The 15,254-nt window shown below is 46.1% G+C and overlaps 1 protein-coding gene across 3 annotated transcripts in view; it reads right to left on the bottom strand.

Moving 5' to 3' along the window:
• The window catches only part of COG2 (component of oligomeric golgi complex 2), a 42,041-nt gene that overhangs the window by 2,207 nt on the left and 24,580 nt on the right, over nt 1-15,254 (bottom strand). For 2 of the 3 annotated variants that reach the window (XM_079900431.1, XM_079900429.1), the window contains exons 10-17: nt 12,483-12,622; nt 8,185-8,246; nt 6,825-6,976; nt 5,003-5,200; nt 4,074-4,146; nt 3,631-3,773; nt 1,907-2,046; nt 486-669 (exon numbers count right to left, since the gene is read on the bottom strand). In XM_079900431.1, the coding sequence (XP_079756557.1) occupies nt 486-669; nt 1,907-2,046; nt 3,631-3,773; nt 4,074-4,146; nt 5,003-5,200; nt 6,825-6,976; nt 8,185-8,246; nt 12,483-12,622 (1,092 nt within the window). The remainder of the gene's footprint in view (nt 1-485; nt 670-1,906; nt 2,047-3,630; nt 3,774-4,073; nt 4,147-5,002; nt 5,201-6,824; nt 6,977-8,184; nt 8,247-12,482; nt 12,623-15,254) is intronic. The other variant, XM_079900430.1, reaches the window with a different exon arrangement.

The raw sequence follows: 15,254 nt of genomic DNA on the forward strand, positions 1-15,254 counted from the left end.
CCGTGACACAAAAATCTGTGTTTTATAGAAAACCTACAAAACGCAGGCAGGGAAGCAAGGAAGCTGTGCTGAAACATTTTTCAAGCACCGCACTGAGAAGTCAACGGCCTGACTCTTCTCCTGAAGTCAAACTAACAAATATCTCAAAAGACCCTCATCTGGCACAGCACGTTCCAGGCAGTGGACCAAAAGGACACCATCTCTGCCCATGGGCACAGCCCCAGTGGCTTCGGGAACATGAATGCCAGCGAGCCAAGAGGATGTCAATTCCCTGGACCTCAAAAAGCCTGTCTTTTCTTTCTCATGTTCCCTAGGGGCCCATCCTCTTCCTTCAAGCGTCTGGGGCCCTGGCCCTCATTTCCAGCACCGGGAATGGACTCCCAGCTCCTCCCAGCATCTCTGGGCTCAGGCGCACCACCAGCTGGCTGCCAGGCCCTCGGAATGTGGAGTCAGGCCCCCTGGAAGGACGGCGGCGCTCGGGTCACCTGCTCTCCTAAATATGCGACGTCCAAGGCCAACTGCAGCCTGATCTTGTCGTCGTCACTCATGCCGCCGCCACTGGGCCCGGCGGGGGTGGCGGGAGCGGTCCTCCTGGCTTGTTTCAGCCTCTTCAGGCTCTCCTCCATCTTCCTCACGGAGTTCAGGACGTCCGACACGGTCTCATAGTACCTTGAGCACGAGACACACAGACTGGTGAAAGAGACACAACGCCAAACACGCCTGCGAGCTTTGTGGACCAAAACAGGGATTTTTAAGATAAAAATTCAATTCCAGTAAAAAAAAAAAGAAAACAACCAGCCATGGTAAATACTGTTTCTCAAGACTGAAAGAAAAACAGGGTCTTGACTGTCGTCTAGCACTGCATCCTCTCGGAACATAACAACTATGTACATGAATTCTGTCTAAAATTTCAGTCCTGAACACTAAGCGAGAATCACAGGCCAAACTGTCTTTCTCATATAAAGGGTGAACAGCTGCAGCTCATTCCCCAAATGCAAGGAACAAACTCATTTACCATCAGTTCTAGGAACAGCTCATCTTCCAAAAAGTATTTCAGAACTTTTAAATAAAACTAATTGCCTTTAAATATTTTCAATATAATTTCCAAATTATAAATGAGTTATATTTCAAAATTTTGTTTACAAGCTGGTTATTTGGCATTTGGAATATATTTCCCCACAGAAATAGTATTATAACTCATTGTTACGTTCTAAGTTAACTCACAAATGCTGCTTAACTCATAACTGGTCGAAAGAAACAAAATAGTACTGCAAAATTAATAATTAAAAAAAATCCAACAATAAAATCAAATAATATACTTTCTGACATAACTCAGTGCTGGATTTGGGGAAAAGTAGGGGGAATCGGAAATGAAGAGATGCTCGACCACAGTGATACTGAACACCTCCCCTGTTCTCATTAGTTTTAGGATTTTGACACCCATCCTTCAGCAGTTGTAATTACACTGCACAATGAGTGTTTCCGCTTCCTTGATTACACGGGTCTCCCCAGCGCAAGTCTGCTGATTACGTGGCATGACTGGAGTCATCATGGACTGACAGAGCTGAAGTGAAAGGACCTGAAAGGAGAAAGCGTGCCTGGACTCGCAGAACATTCCTGCATGAAGTGACGTTAAGGACAGTCCAAGGCAGTGTGCCAGGGGGACTGTGCAATGTACCTGGGCCTCGAAAGGTGTGTGAGCTGGGAGAGGCCAGGCAGAGCCTTGGGTAGGGTGGAGCGAGCACAGTCGGGGAGGGACTGAGTGCCCGCACCCTGCCTTGTCCAGCGATGAGGCCACTGGATGTTCTTACTACCTTATCTACAAGCAGCCTGTGATGGTCCCAGTGATGTCTGACTTAGGGCTTTTCTAAGCAAGTCCAGAATAGTCCGCTTTTAAGTTACTTACTTATGCGTGCTCTCAGAGAGAGCGCCTTCTAACCACTGCTGAATTATGGCTTGTTTGAGCTTATCCTTGTGCCCGCTCTGAAGCTGGTGCAACGGCTTCAGAGCACTGTCCACATAAGAGGAGGCTGTCGTTGGCACCTCCTGGAATAACGTTGGTAGGGGTTAAAGATGAACAGAAAAAAAAAAAAAAGAAGAAAGAGAGTAAGTTACCCAAACCTCACGTTCAAAAGGGCATTACGCAGGTACCAGTTTTGAGACACATACAAGCGTTGTCCACAGAAAGACCCCTGGAGACCAAGAGGGAGCCGTGGAGAGACAGCCGGGGAGGACGATGCCCGGAGCGACTGGACTCAGGCTCCCTAACCTGCTGTCCACACAGATCACCTGGCCACCCCGTTAATTCCGGGTCTGATTCGGTGTGTGTTGCAGGGAGGGGAACGGGGCCAAGTTTTGAGATGGCACATTTCTAACAAGCTCCCACCAGCGACCGTCCGCTGCTGGCCAACAGACCACCACGTGAGAGCTTAGGATCTAGGGTGTCTGACTTTTCTTAGTTTTGGTTTCTTCATCCGTGAGTAAGGACACGGACGCTCACTCTGTAGGACTAATGAGGGTATAAAGTCTTTAGCACGGATGCAAGCGCTCGGTAAATGTAACACCCCGTTGAAGAGAAAAGGAAAAGTTGCCAGATTCCTAAAGGAAAAGTAATGAATTTGGCAAAATAAAACAGGTCTCTCCCACTTCAGACCAGAAAATCGGGAGATAAGGTACTCTTGCTAGAAATGGGAATTCTGCTGGAGTGTCCCAGATTTTAAAAGGAAAAGGAGAAGAGCCCCAGCGGAGGTGAGCTGGGTCTCAGCTCAGCACTCAGCCCAGCCGCTCGCTGCACCCAGAACATGGGCAGGGCGGGACGAGTAACCCCGACAGCAGCAGACCAGACAGCAGCAGACCAGGCCGCAGGCTCAGCGCACAACAAAGACGCGGCCCCGCCCAGGCGTGTCTGTAGGAACTCCGGGATGTTCCAAAGGAGCACAATGCTGCAGGAGATTCTCACAGTTCCTGAGAATAATTTCAGTTGTAAATGGCCTAAAATCCAACTATCAAACTGGGAGAAAAGAAAATCTAGAGGGAAAATAAGTGAGAACTGACAAGAATAAAATGAGCATAAATAAACGCATGAAAATGGGAGTTCAAGAGGGAAAATTAAAACGCTGGTAAAAACAAATCCCCCCAAATCCCCACTCTACAAAGTGAGGACACAGAACTCGACTCTGAACACCAGTGTGAGCTTAATTTTTCACCTTATAAATGCCTTTAATATTTTTTAATGCAGCTTTTTTTATACCTTACCTAGTAAAAGACAGGAGAAAGCAGGTACTTCCAATGACAATATAAAAGAAATAAGGTAAATTCAAATCTTTTCAAGTATAAGATATGAAGACCAAAAGAAGGGTCGGACTTCAAAGTATTTTATGAAAATGCTTTCTCTGAAGATACGGTTTTTCCTTAAGGCCAGAAGTCCGTGCTGTGCAAGTCCAGCTGCCTCAGCTGTGTCTGTGCCACATCTACTGAGGAGCCCCCTTCTCACGAATAGGGTTTCTCTCCAGGAGACGGATTCTCCCCCCGAGCACCTATTTCTGTCCCTCGCCTAACCAATTCCTCCCTCTCTGGCCTTCCTGATATATACTTCCCAACCTCGAAACCCTTTTCAGTGAGGGCACTGACCTTGTTGGTTCTTCGGTACAGCCTGGGAACCTCCAGGGCACTTTTCAGGTGACTGAAGCAAGACTCACTCAAGTCCTGGGTGACTCTGTCACTCAAGGCAGGCACACAGGCAGACAGAGATAGCCGGGAGTCCTCCAGGGCTGCTGCACAGACAGAAGCATGTGTTTAATCACACTATCCAGGCCCAGGGGTGAATTCTATTTTAAACACCGTCAACAGATTTAGAGAGCATACTACACCAAACCAAATCAAATCAAATCATTAGAATTAAACAAAATATCTCATTCAAGGAAGTTATAAACACAGAACAGAATACAGAAACCACCAAGGACTTACAACTAGAGAAGAAAATGGTTAGTTAAAATTTATCCTACGGTCTCTAAAATTCTATTGTAAATTATTTCTTATTCAAAGATTTGCTGAATCTAAAGATTCATTTTTACCTGAGATAGAAGAAAAATTCTTAAAGCCAATCACTTCAAGTTTTGGCCTGATTGTTTCCAAGAGCTCTGGAAGCTGAAATAAATATGCACTTTATATATTCAGTTACTTTTTATAAATCAAAGGAAGAGTCAATTCTTTATGCATCTACGAACTCTAGAATATTATTAATGAACGATAAAACTAAACTCAGAACTTCCAGTGGTTTTCATCAGAAGAAAACAAAATTCCTAATTAATGCTTTCACTATGAAAGAATCCAACAGCATGGAAAATAGCATTTTCACGGCTATTAACAGACCCAGAAAACATGCGAAATCCTTTTCTATTCTGCAGCTCTCCCCAGTACCAAAAAAACACATGGTAAAGACCACGTTTTTGCTCCAAACATACAATATCTGTCCAAGCACCACAAAATATTCAAACTTGAGAAAAGCAGAATTGCATATCACAGCGCTTAAACACATTCATCCCACAAAGTTCTGTTAATGGTAAAAGCAAGAACATGGAATCTATTTGGAGAAAACAGGAAGACGTGTTAATAGGTCAGCACTTTCAAAGTATAACTGAAGATTACATATTACCCTGAAATACTGGGTAAGTGAATTAGAAACGATTAAAATCCAACCACTAAAGGTCATGCCTGCACAGAGTAAGCGGAGCTAACGCAAGAAACGGCGGTGCCTGGCGTGCTGCTAGACTGTGGCGTCACTGCTGAAGGGAAGCCGAGGCTCCGGGCTAGCACATCCTAGGCGGGACTGGCAAGCACGGGGGAGCGAGCACGCCGGGCAGGGAAACGAGAGCAACACCCAGAAGCGAGGTGAACGGACGTGCTCTCAGGGTGCCCTGGGCCCACAGTTCTGAGCCCCGTGAGGCCAGCCGCTGCGAACATTGAAGCCGGTACTTAGAACTCCTCCGGGACACAGGCTCACCTGCTCCTGAAGCCTGTCCAGGTCTGCGACCACGTAAACAAGCTGAGTGCTGGAGACGGGGACGACGGGCTTCGTCTCGGAAGGGCCGCTTCCTCGGTCTTCGCAGTTTCCTTGGGCGACGGAAGGATCTTTGCTGCCAGTTCCCGAAGGCTTTTTAATATCCTTGGCACTTTCATTAGAGATGGGCCTGAGTAAAAGCTGAACAAAAGGGTTTCAACGATTAAATGTGTTTCCACCAGCAAGATACATGCGCACTTATACAGGTCAGTGACTCACCATAAAATGTCAGCTGTCTACAAAGGATCCAGTGAAAGTTTACTCATGACAAACACCACAGCCCTCTCCCCAGGCAGGCGTGGAAAACAGAGAAACAGGACGAACTGCAACCCCCTGTGCATTTCCCCTCCTTAGGTAACAGGCAGAAATGAAACCACAGGCCTCTAAACTAAAGGAAAATTAAGATGTGGAACATCATAGGTTTTAAAAAATTAATTAACTGCTTAAGGTAAATAATGTACGGTATCTGCTTAATAAACTTATCATCATCATAAGGGTAAAAAAATCAAAATCTAAACCTTAATTATGCTTCAAATAACACAAACGACAGAAGTGTTCTTTGCATAATGGAGTTTTGCTACAAGGGGAAAAAACCTATGAGACGTGCACTGGGATCGAGAAAAGAACGGAATATTCTGGATGTGAGAAGAACTGCTGGCTAGCATCTTGCTTGGGCGTGGCGTAGCAGGCCCAGGCCTAACAGAAGTGTACCAACCCGACCGTGCCCAGGAACGGCACGGTCTTCGTGAACAGTTTCATGGAGCACGGTGGTCTCCTGAGACCCCTCTGAGCAGAGAGAGGCAAAGGCGGAGGAGGAAAGGAAGTGCCGTGGAGCGCCCCTGTCTGCCAGGCCCCTGGGTTATCAGTTTGCTGGTCAAACCTCTCTCTACTCCTCACGACAAGCACAGACAGAAGCTGTTTTCCTCCTTTACAGATGAAGAATCTGAGACTCAATTTCCCTAAGACCACGAAATTAGATAAGGAGTGGCAGAGCCAAGGTCTGACGCTGTCACAAGCCTGCGCTCTTTCCGCTGAGACCCTCTGCTCCAGATGACAGAGTGCTTTCCTCTCCACGGATGAGGCCTTCCTCGTGTCGTCTTCCCTAAGCTTCTGCTCACATCTCTTTTACACTCATCACCTTGCCGTGGCCGGGGGGTGCGTCTGTCACTGAGCTGTCCGTGCAGCAGGCATCTCTGAGACACGGGCGCAGGGCCTGGCGGGGCTGGGGGCTCGGCAGGGGCCACACGAGCACTCCCGTGGCTTTACGCACAGTATCTAATAAGCCGTCAGAGGCGTGCGGACGCCGAATGCATCCAACTACTACTTCTGAAATGGAGGGAAGGTAATTAATTTTACTACCTTTTAATCTCAACCACTTGGAGTTTTTACACTTCCAAAGACTAGGTACTAAAGTACGCATTTTAAAAATCATTTTCATTAGAATCATTTCATTAGAAATTTTCATTTCTGTTTTAGTCTGGAGGCAAAGATCCTGGTTTTCAGAAGGGAAAAGTGAGGTGGCCGGTGAGGGCTTTTCCAAACCACAAACCACTGACCACGTGACAGCAGACGCCCCTCGAGGCCACACGCACGAGTGAAAAGGAAACCCAGAAGCGAAACTGGGTAGCAACTGAGAAGCTGGCCTGCAGTCCCCGCATCAACCTCTCATGACAACACGGCCTTTAAGACTCTCAGCACGTTCGGCTTCACCCATCTTTAATTTGTTTCAGTCTCGATTAGGGATGAGCCACCCGCCAGCCCTCACCTCCTTGACAAACACGGAGTACCGTGCGAGAATCTGCAGAGTGAGTCTCCACAGACGATGCACCAGCAACGGCAAGAACATCTGGTCAGACCAACACCTCTGCAGGCTGCTCCACGTCCTGTGAGAAGCCAAGAGGCAATACGAACTTCCAGCTAGACAAAAAACATACGGTTAAGGAATCTCAGCTGAAGGGCCAACGGCTAAAATCTTCCACGTACACCCCAAGGGTGAAGGCAGCAGCCTTCTTGTCAGCAAAGCTTTAGGGAGGTCCTTCTACTTTTACATGGCTCCCCCTCCCAGGCATCTGACAGGCATTAGACATAAGCGGCGTTCAGAATCGCCAGCCAGCAGACACTTCGTACCAGATCAACAAGCACAAGCTGGAGAGACAGCCACTGGCAAGGGTTTCACCTTCGGTTCTGAATTTGTCCTGTCTTCTCCTTCCCTCCTGAATACGCTATTTCAACACAGGATGTCGATTACATATGGCCATTTTGGGCAAAAACAGCTGGAAACTAACTTTGAGGCTAAAAGAGTGCAGTTTAGATGGAACTTGGCTGCACGAAAGGGAGCAGAAAGCGGAGTGGAGCTGCCCCAAGACCCTTGCGGCTATAGGAACAGCCACCTACTAGGTGAGTGGCTACCGGGCATGGCTACAACGTGACACAGGTGAACGAGGCTGTAGGGATGCAAATGATGCAAACGTGTCTGCAAAGTGTATCCTAACCCCGGTCACCTGCGCGCTGTCCCAGGACTGGCCCAAGGGCTCTGGAGGCCCGGGGCAAGGAGCCCCCGCTGTGAGCCATCGCCCCCCACCCCCCCCGCCCAGAGGGAAGGCCACCCTGGTCCTTCACCTCAGCTTCAGAGAGAAGTGGAGCGTGGCCACTTGGCTACAAAACGGGCTGCTCCCTAAGCACAGCAGCAGTTACATCCCCTTGACACGTTACACTGAGGAATGAAAATGAGGTCTCCTTCCTGTGTTCTTAAAGCAGCGTTTTTATCATCTCTGCACAGCAAGAAGCTCTATAAACCTTTTTTTTTTTGCGGTACGCGGGCCTCTCACTGCCGTGGCCTCTCCCGTTGCGGAGCACAGGCTCCGGAAGCACAGGCTCAGCGGCCATGGCTCACGGGGCACGAACCCGTGTCCCCTGCATCGGCAGGCGGACTCTCAACCACTGCGCCACCAGGGAAGCCCTATAAACCCTTTTTAAAAAAAGAAGTTAAAGTACACCTTTGGGTCTAACTTACTGGAAGACAGGACAAGGTGAAAGAGCCCCCAGGGTACTGAGGTCCCCAAGATGACTTGGTGAGCCTACTTAACTCAGTGACAGCCTGTCATTTGTCACTTTGAGGAAGTTACCTGGTGCGTCTTCCAGGACATCTGTAAGTGCTGCTTCTAAGGATCCCGCTATTTCTCTAAATCTGAGAGAAAAACAAGAGTGTAAACTGTTGTTTTCTCTGCTGCAGGCGGCTGTCCCACCCATCCTCCCCTCTCCCCACGAAACAGGACCTTCCTCCACTGGCTTGTTGGTGAGGCCAGCACTGTCAGAGATGCCGCACCAGCCCTGATGCCTGTTCTCCAGACTTTTTTTTACCGAGCAGGAAATAAACGTGTCTCAATTAATCCACTAGGAAGCCATTTCTGGCAAGTCCCACCAGCTATAATCAGGTAATCACTTCAAGGCCGTAAGACTGGTTTTTCCAATCCCCTTACATCAGCCGTATCAGAAGAAAGTGAATGTCCCCCAAACTAAGAAATGAGAAAGCTGTATTCTGTGTCTTTGATCGCAGCTTGAGAAAGATCACTGAAGGTAGAGGCAGTTACACCAGAACAGCTCTCTGCCTGGCGCTCCTCGAACATCTGCTGCCCTGCTGCCGGTCTCTCACGTTGTCATGGTAACTGGCCCGCCGGCCCCGAGGCTCAAGATCTGCTTCCTGATGGGTTTTCTTTTTCCTCTGCTGGCCCACTTGTCCCCTCATACCATCCTGTCACAGACTTCTATTTTAATGACTAGTGTGGACACGTTTTTATGACTCTGAAATGAAAACTTTGTGTGTGTGTGCGTGTGTATTTCCTTAACTAGCTGCTTACGTAGCATCTTTCTTCCCAACTATATAGCTCTTCCATCCTCATACTTTCTTTACCATACACTCTTCTGTCACCTGCTAGTTCCTTTGCTAGCAATAAATTCTGACACATGCTTCAATTTACTGAAGTCGTAATTCTGGTTTTTGGATAGCACTCACGTGCTTTTTAAAAGCAGTTCAGAGGCTGGTTTTCAGGAGTAAAAGCACTTCACACAAGGAGCAGCCACCCCGTCCGCCACAAAGGTGCGAGTGGCTGACAGCGGAGGACTCTGGACCGCCCTGGCCACTGGAGCTGGCCGGTGCCTGCAGCGTCCCTACACCACAGGGAGGGAAAGGACTCGCCCTCTGCCCCGCGAAGCCTGCGAAAGGCTAGTCTCTCCAAGCAGCAGGGAGAGGCAGAGAGAGAGCAAGTGATAGAAGGCAAGCGGGGAACAGAACAGAGCGCCGGGGCCCAGCGAAGGAGGCGGTGGCCCCGAGCACAGTGAGGACGGGGAGGGGCTGCCCCGCAGTGGAGGGAGCAAACCAGCACCTGCGTCAGCCTCAGACCCTCAGCCCACCTTTCCTCCAAATCCGCAAAACACGGAAAAGGCCTGACAGCTAACACAGCACCATTTACAACGGGAACACCAGGCCCCAAGGAAGGGAAGGGCCTGTAAACGCGCAGCACATCCACGCTGAGCGCAGCATGAAGAGAGGTCAGCTCGAAGCTCTGCAGCCATGGGAAGAGCAGGTATAGTTCAGTGTAAGGAAAGACACGGGATAAAATTACATGTACGTCTGTGACAATTCTGATAAACACACAAACGACAAAGCGCAAGAAAAATGCAGCAGACCCGACAGCAGTGCATTTCACACAGACGTGCTGACTGCGTGGGACCAGCTGTTGGACCCTTGAAAGGAAAGCTGTCTATGTCACGTGACCCAGCTGTCCCCTTAGCCCCAAGGGCCAGGAGCCCAGCACCAGCCCCTGGCACAGCCTTGCTGAGCAGTAGCTTCCAGGATTGAAGTGATACGTTATACTTCTTAGAAAAGAAACAAAGTGAGATGTTACTTTGGTGGAATTTGAAAAGTTGTGCTGTAGTCTTCATGTGTCTATGGGATGCTATTCTACTCTTGATAGGAGATTTGTAAGAAAGGCAACCCCAAATACAAACACTCCCAAATTCTTACACTTGGGTTTGGGGAGGGTCTGGAGACGCACTTCCCAACGCATGTCTCTACTTCGCGCAGGCACACGCTTGCGGAGGGTGGAGGGAAAGGAAGGTACGTTAGTGCCACACGGACTCCATGTCATAAAGGAGCTACACCATGCTCAGCGCGTGCTGAACGTCACAGACACAGAACACACGTGTGACCGTCCTGGGAGCATATAACATTCTAGCGAGATTTCAATTAAAAAAGACCTAACGCTTTGCCTGTGGCATTTAAAGGGCAACCAGCCCAGTTTCCAGGCAGCCACTGATTCGCTACCATTTGAGACTGCTCTGCGCACATGTACATTTAATCTCTTCCTATGAGAAACGGAGTCCTAACCCTACTTTCCGATACTCCTGTAAGAACAAATGAAGCGCAGACACAGTAGGGTACCAGGGGCAGGAGGGATGCACAAGTGCTCACAGAACGGTGTGTGTGGGCCAGGGCTGCCTTTTTCCTGAAGGTGACGGGGATGCAGGCATAGAGTCAGACCCGGGAGCATCCACCTGTTACTGAGGGTGCAATATTAATACTTCTTCCTAGAAACATGTCAACACACCATCACCCCACTGGCTTTAGGCTTACTTTAAATGACCCTGAGGTGAATCAGGTAACACTACAACTCTGACCCCAGCGGTGTTCGCAAAACATTCTGTCATCCCTCAGAATAAACAATCTAATGCCTGATAAAAATCAACAGAACGGTGTCCCATAAAGTATTACTTGAATTTATTTCTTAAACGGAAAAGCAGATGTATTGAAAGTTATGAAGTTCCACACTTCATAACTCAAGCATAATTTTTTTAAAATTTTACACATTTTAAATAAAACTGTTTACAAAGAAAAGTTAACCAATCCCTTTGAATGCTATGACTAAAATCTGCTGAAGGTGAAAACGTCTTTCAGGGAACTGGCTGAGTTCCGACAGAGTTTAAGGCTCAATCACCAGCTTTGAGAGAACGTATAATGAGAGGAGAACCTGCCGAGGCCGGGCTGTGCCGCCCCTGCGGGGCCCAGAGCTCCAGGAAGCAAGGTGACAGTGCAAGATTACCAAGCAAGGGCCCCTGGGGTCTGGGGAAAACGACTAGAAAAGAGGGGTTCGGAGGCAGTAGACTGGAGTATGGGCTGATGGCATTGGATATCTAAAGCAATCTAACTTTGAACCTGGACTACAAAAGACATGGGACAGTTGAAACATTATTTCTCTACTGCAGTCTTATGCTATAAAGTGATGCTTCACCATTTTAAATTCTTCTCACAAACCAAAAGGGCTTCTTGCCCTGGCTTAGTTTTGATCATCACGTAACGACTACTTCCCATGCAGTCCATGAGTATCTTACACAAAAAAAATCCTTAATTTCCTACCTACAGGATAATGTAACCTTGAAAAATTAAGCATAAAACCCAGTATTGTGTGTAAAAGGGCATCTTACTAACAGTCTGACAGCTACGATTTCACTATCAAAAGATGATTACATACATTCTCAATCATGGCGAGTAATTACAAATCAAGGTATCTAGTTCTTAGTATATCTCCCTCCGTAATTATTCCTTAGAACCCTGGGGAAGGACTGCATCATAATTAATGAAAACATCCAACAATTTAAACAAAAAGCCTGAGTCTTGAAAGAGCATTCCAGCTCAAATGCTCTCGTTAACGCCGTGATCTCACTCAAGAGAAGCTGCACAAATGGCTATTATCACCTATTCTTCTAAGGGAACACATATTGTTGAGAATTTATCCTAAATTTCCCCAAACAGTCTACAGAACCACTTACTGACACAGGTGATATCATTATGACATCTGGAAGAAACATGTCAGCGTTTTCCAGAATAGAGAGAAAAAATGTCACAAAGTATTATAAAGGAATCCAAAACAATAGGTAGAATTACTATCAATTGCTAAGACGGAATCAGCTACAGAGACTACTTTAAGAGAGAATACTTCTCCCGACTCCCTCTGAGGACAAAAAATGTTCCAGATGAGCAAAACAACAAATGCAGGGTAGGTCTGCTATTTGAAGCAGGTGATGAGAGAGGAAAACGGGGAGAAAGAGCTGCCAGGTGACCCGCTCTTCCTGTCTCTTCAGGACGAACAAGGACGTAGCACGTGGGAATGAAGCCAGGCCTGGTCTAGCTCACTCTGAGTCTAGTGTTCTCAGTTGTCTAATGACCAAGGAGTAAGACTTATCTTTCTGTCATACAAGCCAGAACTTTGGCAATCACGATACTTCTGTGCACTTCCACTCTACATTTTGTTTCCCAAAGAACAGTATGATGATCAAGAAGGGGCTGTTAGCTGGAGCCAACATACTTAACTGGTGCTCAAATTCTGTTTTAGAAGGGTGGAGGTGGGGGGGGGGGTAAATTACTGACCTTATTTGAAAATACACAGGCAAGTTCCACTTATTATTGAAGCTGTGATAGGCGGGATGTGCTCTTAATCTTTTTACACTGGCCTGTGATCCACATTGCCGTTCAAATGTTCTTACAAAATCCATACTTATGGTATATTTCTAAAATAAGAACAAACAGGTGGCATTTTCATTTTAAGTGAACTAACCAGAACTGGGATCATATAGCGAAAAAAGCTGTAATCAAGATAAAGATCAACACACAGAATCATAGTTTCTGGATCTGATAAGGACCTTATGGGATCTTCCTTCCAAGGTCCCCGCTTAAAGATCAAGTAATGCCCGAAGTGGTTCTGTGACGTGCTCAAGGTCCTAGGTGGCAAGCCCGTCAGGAGACCCAGGCATCCTAAGTCCAGTGGTCTTTAAGCGACAGCTCTCCCCCATCTTCTAGGGCACCCCTAACCCAGTCCATTGGAATCACAAGAGATTGCAGATTAAGTGGTATAATTTTCATTGCCTCTCCAGAAGAAGAAGAAGTAGAAAATTTTAAAAAGGAAAGAAAGACTCAAACCATGTGAGTAATTACATCCTTTTTATAGATGGCACAGCGCGAAGATTGACAGGAGGAATCTAAAAACACCATTAAGAGCAGAAGCTAACACTTACTTAATATTTATCATCCTCACACAGTGCTTAAAATTGTCTTTCTTACTTTAACCCAGAAAACTGCCCTACCCGGTAACTACTTTTATATCATCCCCTATTTTATAAATGACGCTTCCTCTTCTGCTTAGGCTCAGAGAGAATTTACCCAGAAACAAAGCAAGGAAATGGGGGAAACAGAACCCTCGCCAGTCAGCAGTGCAAAACTGCAGTTGACCATTCCTTCGGCAAGGGCTCTATTCCCCAGTCCCCAGGCTCTGGGGAGGACACTGCAGGACTTCCCATGTACTTCTCATTAAGAGGGACTCTGTTCTGGGTCACCAAACCAATCACCTGAATATGATGATGTCTGTGCTTATGTGGGAATTTTAGTGCAGTAACACTACCACAGGTGTTCAATTTCTTTCAACTGGTTTTGAGCTACACTTACTGAATCCCCTGAGTGTGGTCTACATGTGTGGAGTTGAGACAAAGAAAGGTATTACTCATCCCTTTTGGGATAAAACTATACCCCTGCAATGGGTGTTGAAAAAATACAAAAATATTTTTCTCTTCACAAAAGCATGTCCCATTAAAACTGAAAGCTGAAAGCATTTCTTGCAAGAAATGTTCGTACCCGCAAACGTTAAGTATTGGTTTAGAATTCTAAAGTCGACACTCTAGCAGAAAGCTTCGTTTCTGAGCTGAAAAATCTCCTGAGCCTAACACGATCAAAATGATTCTCTAAAGAGGAATGAAAAGGGTCTTAAACTGCTAATGCTCAAGACCTCATATTGTTCAGTACACTGTACCATGGGCCAGGAGAACAGATCGGTGGTATTTCTGGGATAATAAAGCTCCCAGTTTGTTGTCTTCCCTGTTTTGAAGTCTACCAGGCCCCAGGCTCACCACACTCACCTTGTGCCTCTCTACACTTTAAAATTTAATAGGCAATTTGACCAAGCAGAGTTAGAAAAAGAAGCAAACAGAACTTCTAGAAACGAAAATAAGGGTAAATTGGAAACAGGTGAAAAGGAGTTTAGACAAATCTGAAGAAGGAATCAGTGAACTAGGAGAAAAGTCCCAAGAAATTACCCAGAATGAGCACAAAGAGACAAAAAATTAAAAAGTGAATTCAGGAAACACAAAGGATAAAGTGAGGAAGTCTAATCAAAAGTTCTAGAAGAAAATAATAGAGGAATGAGAGAAAAGCACAACTGAAGAGTTAATGAATAAAAATGAGACAGAGCTGATTAAAAAACCACCAATCCTCAGATCCAGGAAAGCCAACAAATCCTAAATACGATAAAGAAAAAGAAGCCCACACTAGATTCTCATAATGAAACAGCACACTAGAGTCGCAGGCAAGATTTGGGAGAGACGGCATGATAACTACAAAGAAACAACAGTAACTATTTTCATAACGGAAGTCAAGAGACAATGTTCAAAGTGCAGAGAATTCTACTTCCATCAAAACTACCTTTCAAACACAAAAGGTATAAAGTTATTGTCAGACATACAAACTGAGGGTTTATCACAAAAAAGTGAAACTTATTATCAACAGGCCCTGCTAATAGATGAATTTCAGGAAGAAGGAAAATGATCCAAGAAAAAAGGTCTAACATCCAAGAAGGAACAGGAAGCAAAGGAAATGATAAACACGTGGAATAATTCTGAGAGGAGAACGATGACCACGTAAAACAATAAAAATAACGCCCAATTTGGGGGATAAAAAAAATCAAAATAGAAATAAGACCCTGGAAACAGTAATAGATACTATGGAATGGGGTGACTGGCATCAAAGTCCTCGAAGATCCCTGTGCTGTTTGGGGGGCTGAAGAACACCAGTGAGCTTTAGATTCTGTTAAGTAACCACTAAGGTTACTTAATACATAAAGAAATAAAGGGTAGAACTTCCAAATTAGTAGAGGGGAGAAACAGAATAAATGAGGAAAACAAATCCCCAAAAGTCCAAAATACAGAGAAGGCGGAAAAGGAATGAAAAAAAGAAGGGAGAAAGGAAAAGAAGGAAGAAAAATGGGACAAATAGGAAGAACCAAAGAAACCCCAAATATATCAGTCACTACGATCATTGTAAATTTAACAAATTACCTAAGCGAAAGACAAAGATTGTCATGTTGAATAAAACAAT

Source organism: Stenella coeruleoalba (genome assembly GCF_951394435.1).
Source record: "Stenella coeruleoalba genome assembly, chromosome: 16".
Classification (NCBI taxonomy): domain Eukaryota; kingdom Metazoa; phylum Chordata; class Mammalia; order Artiodactyla; family Delphinidae; genus Stenella; species Stenella coeruleoalba.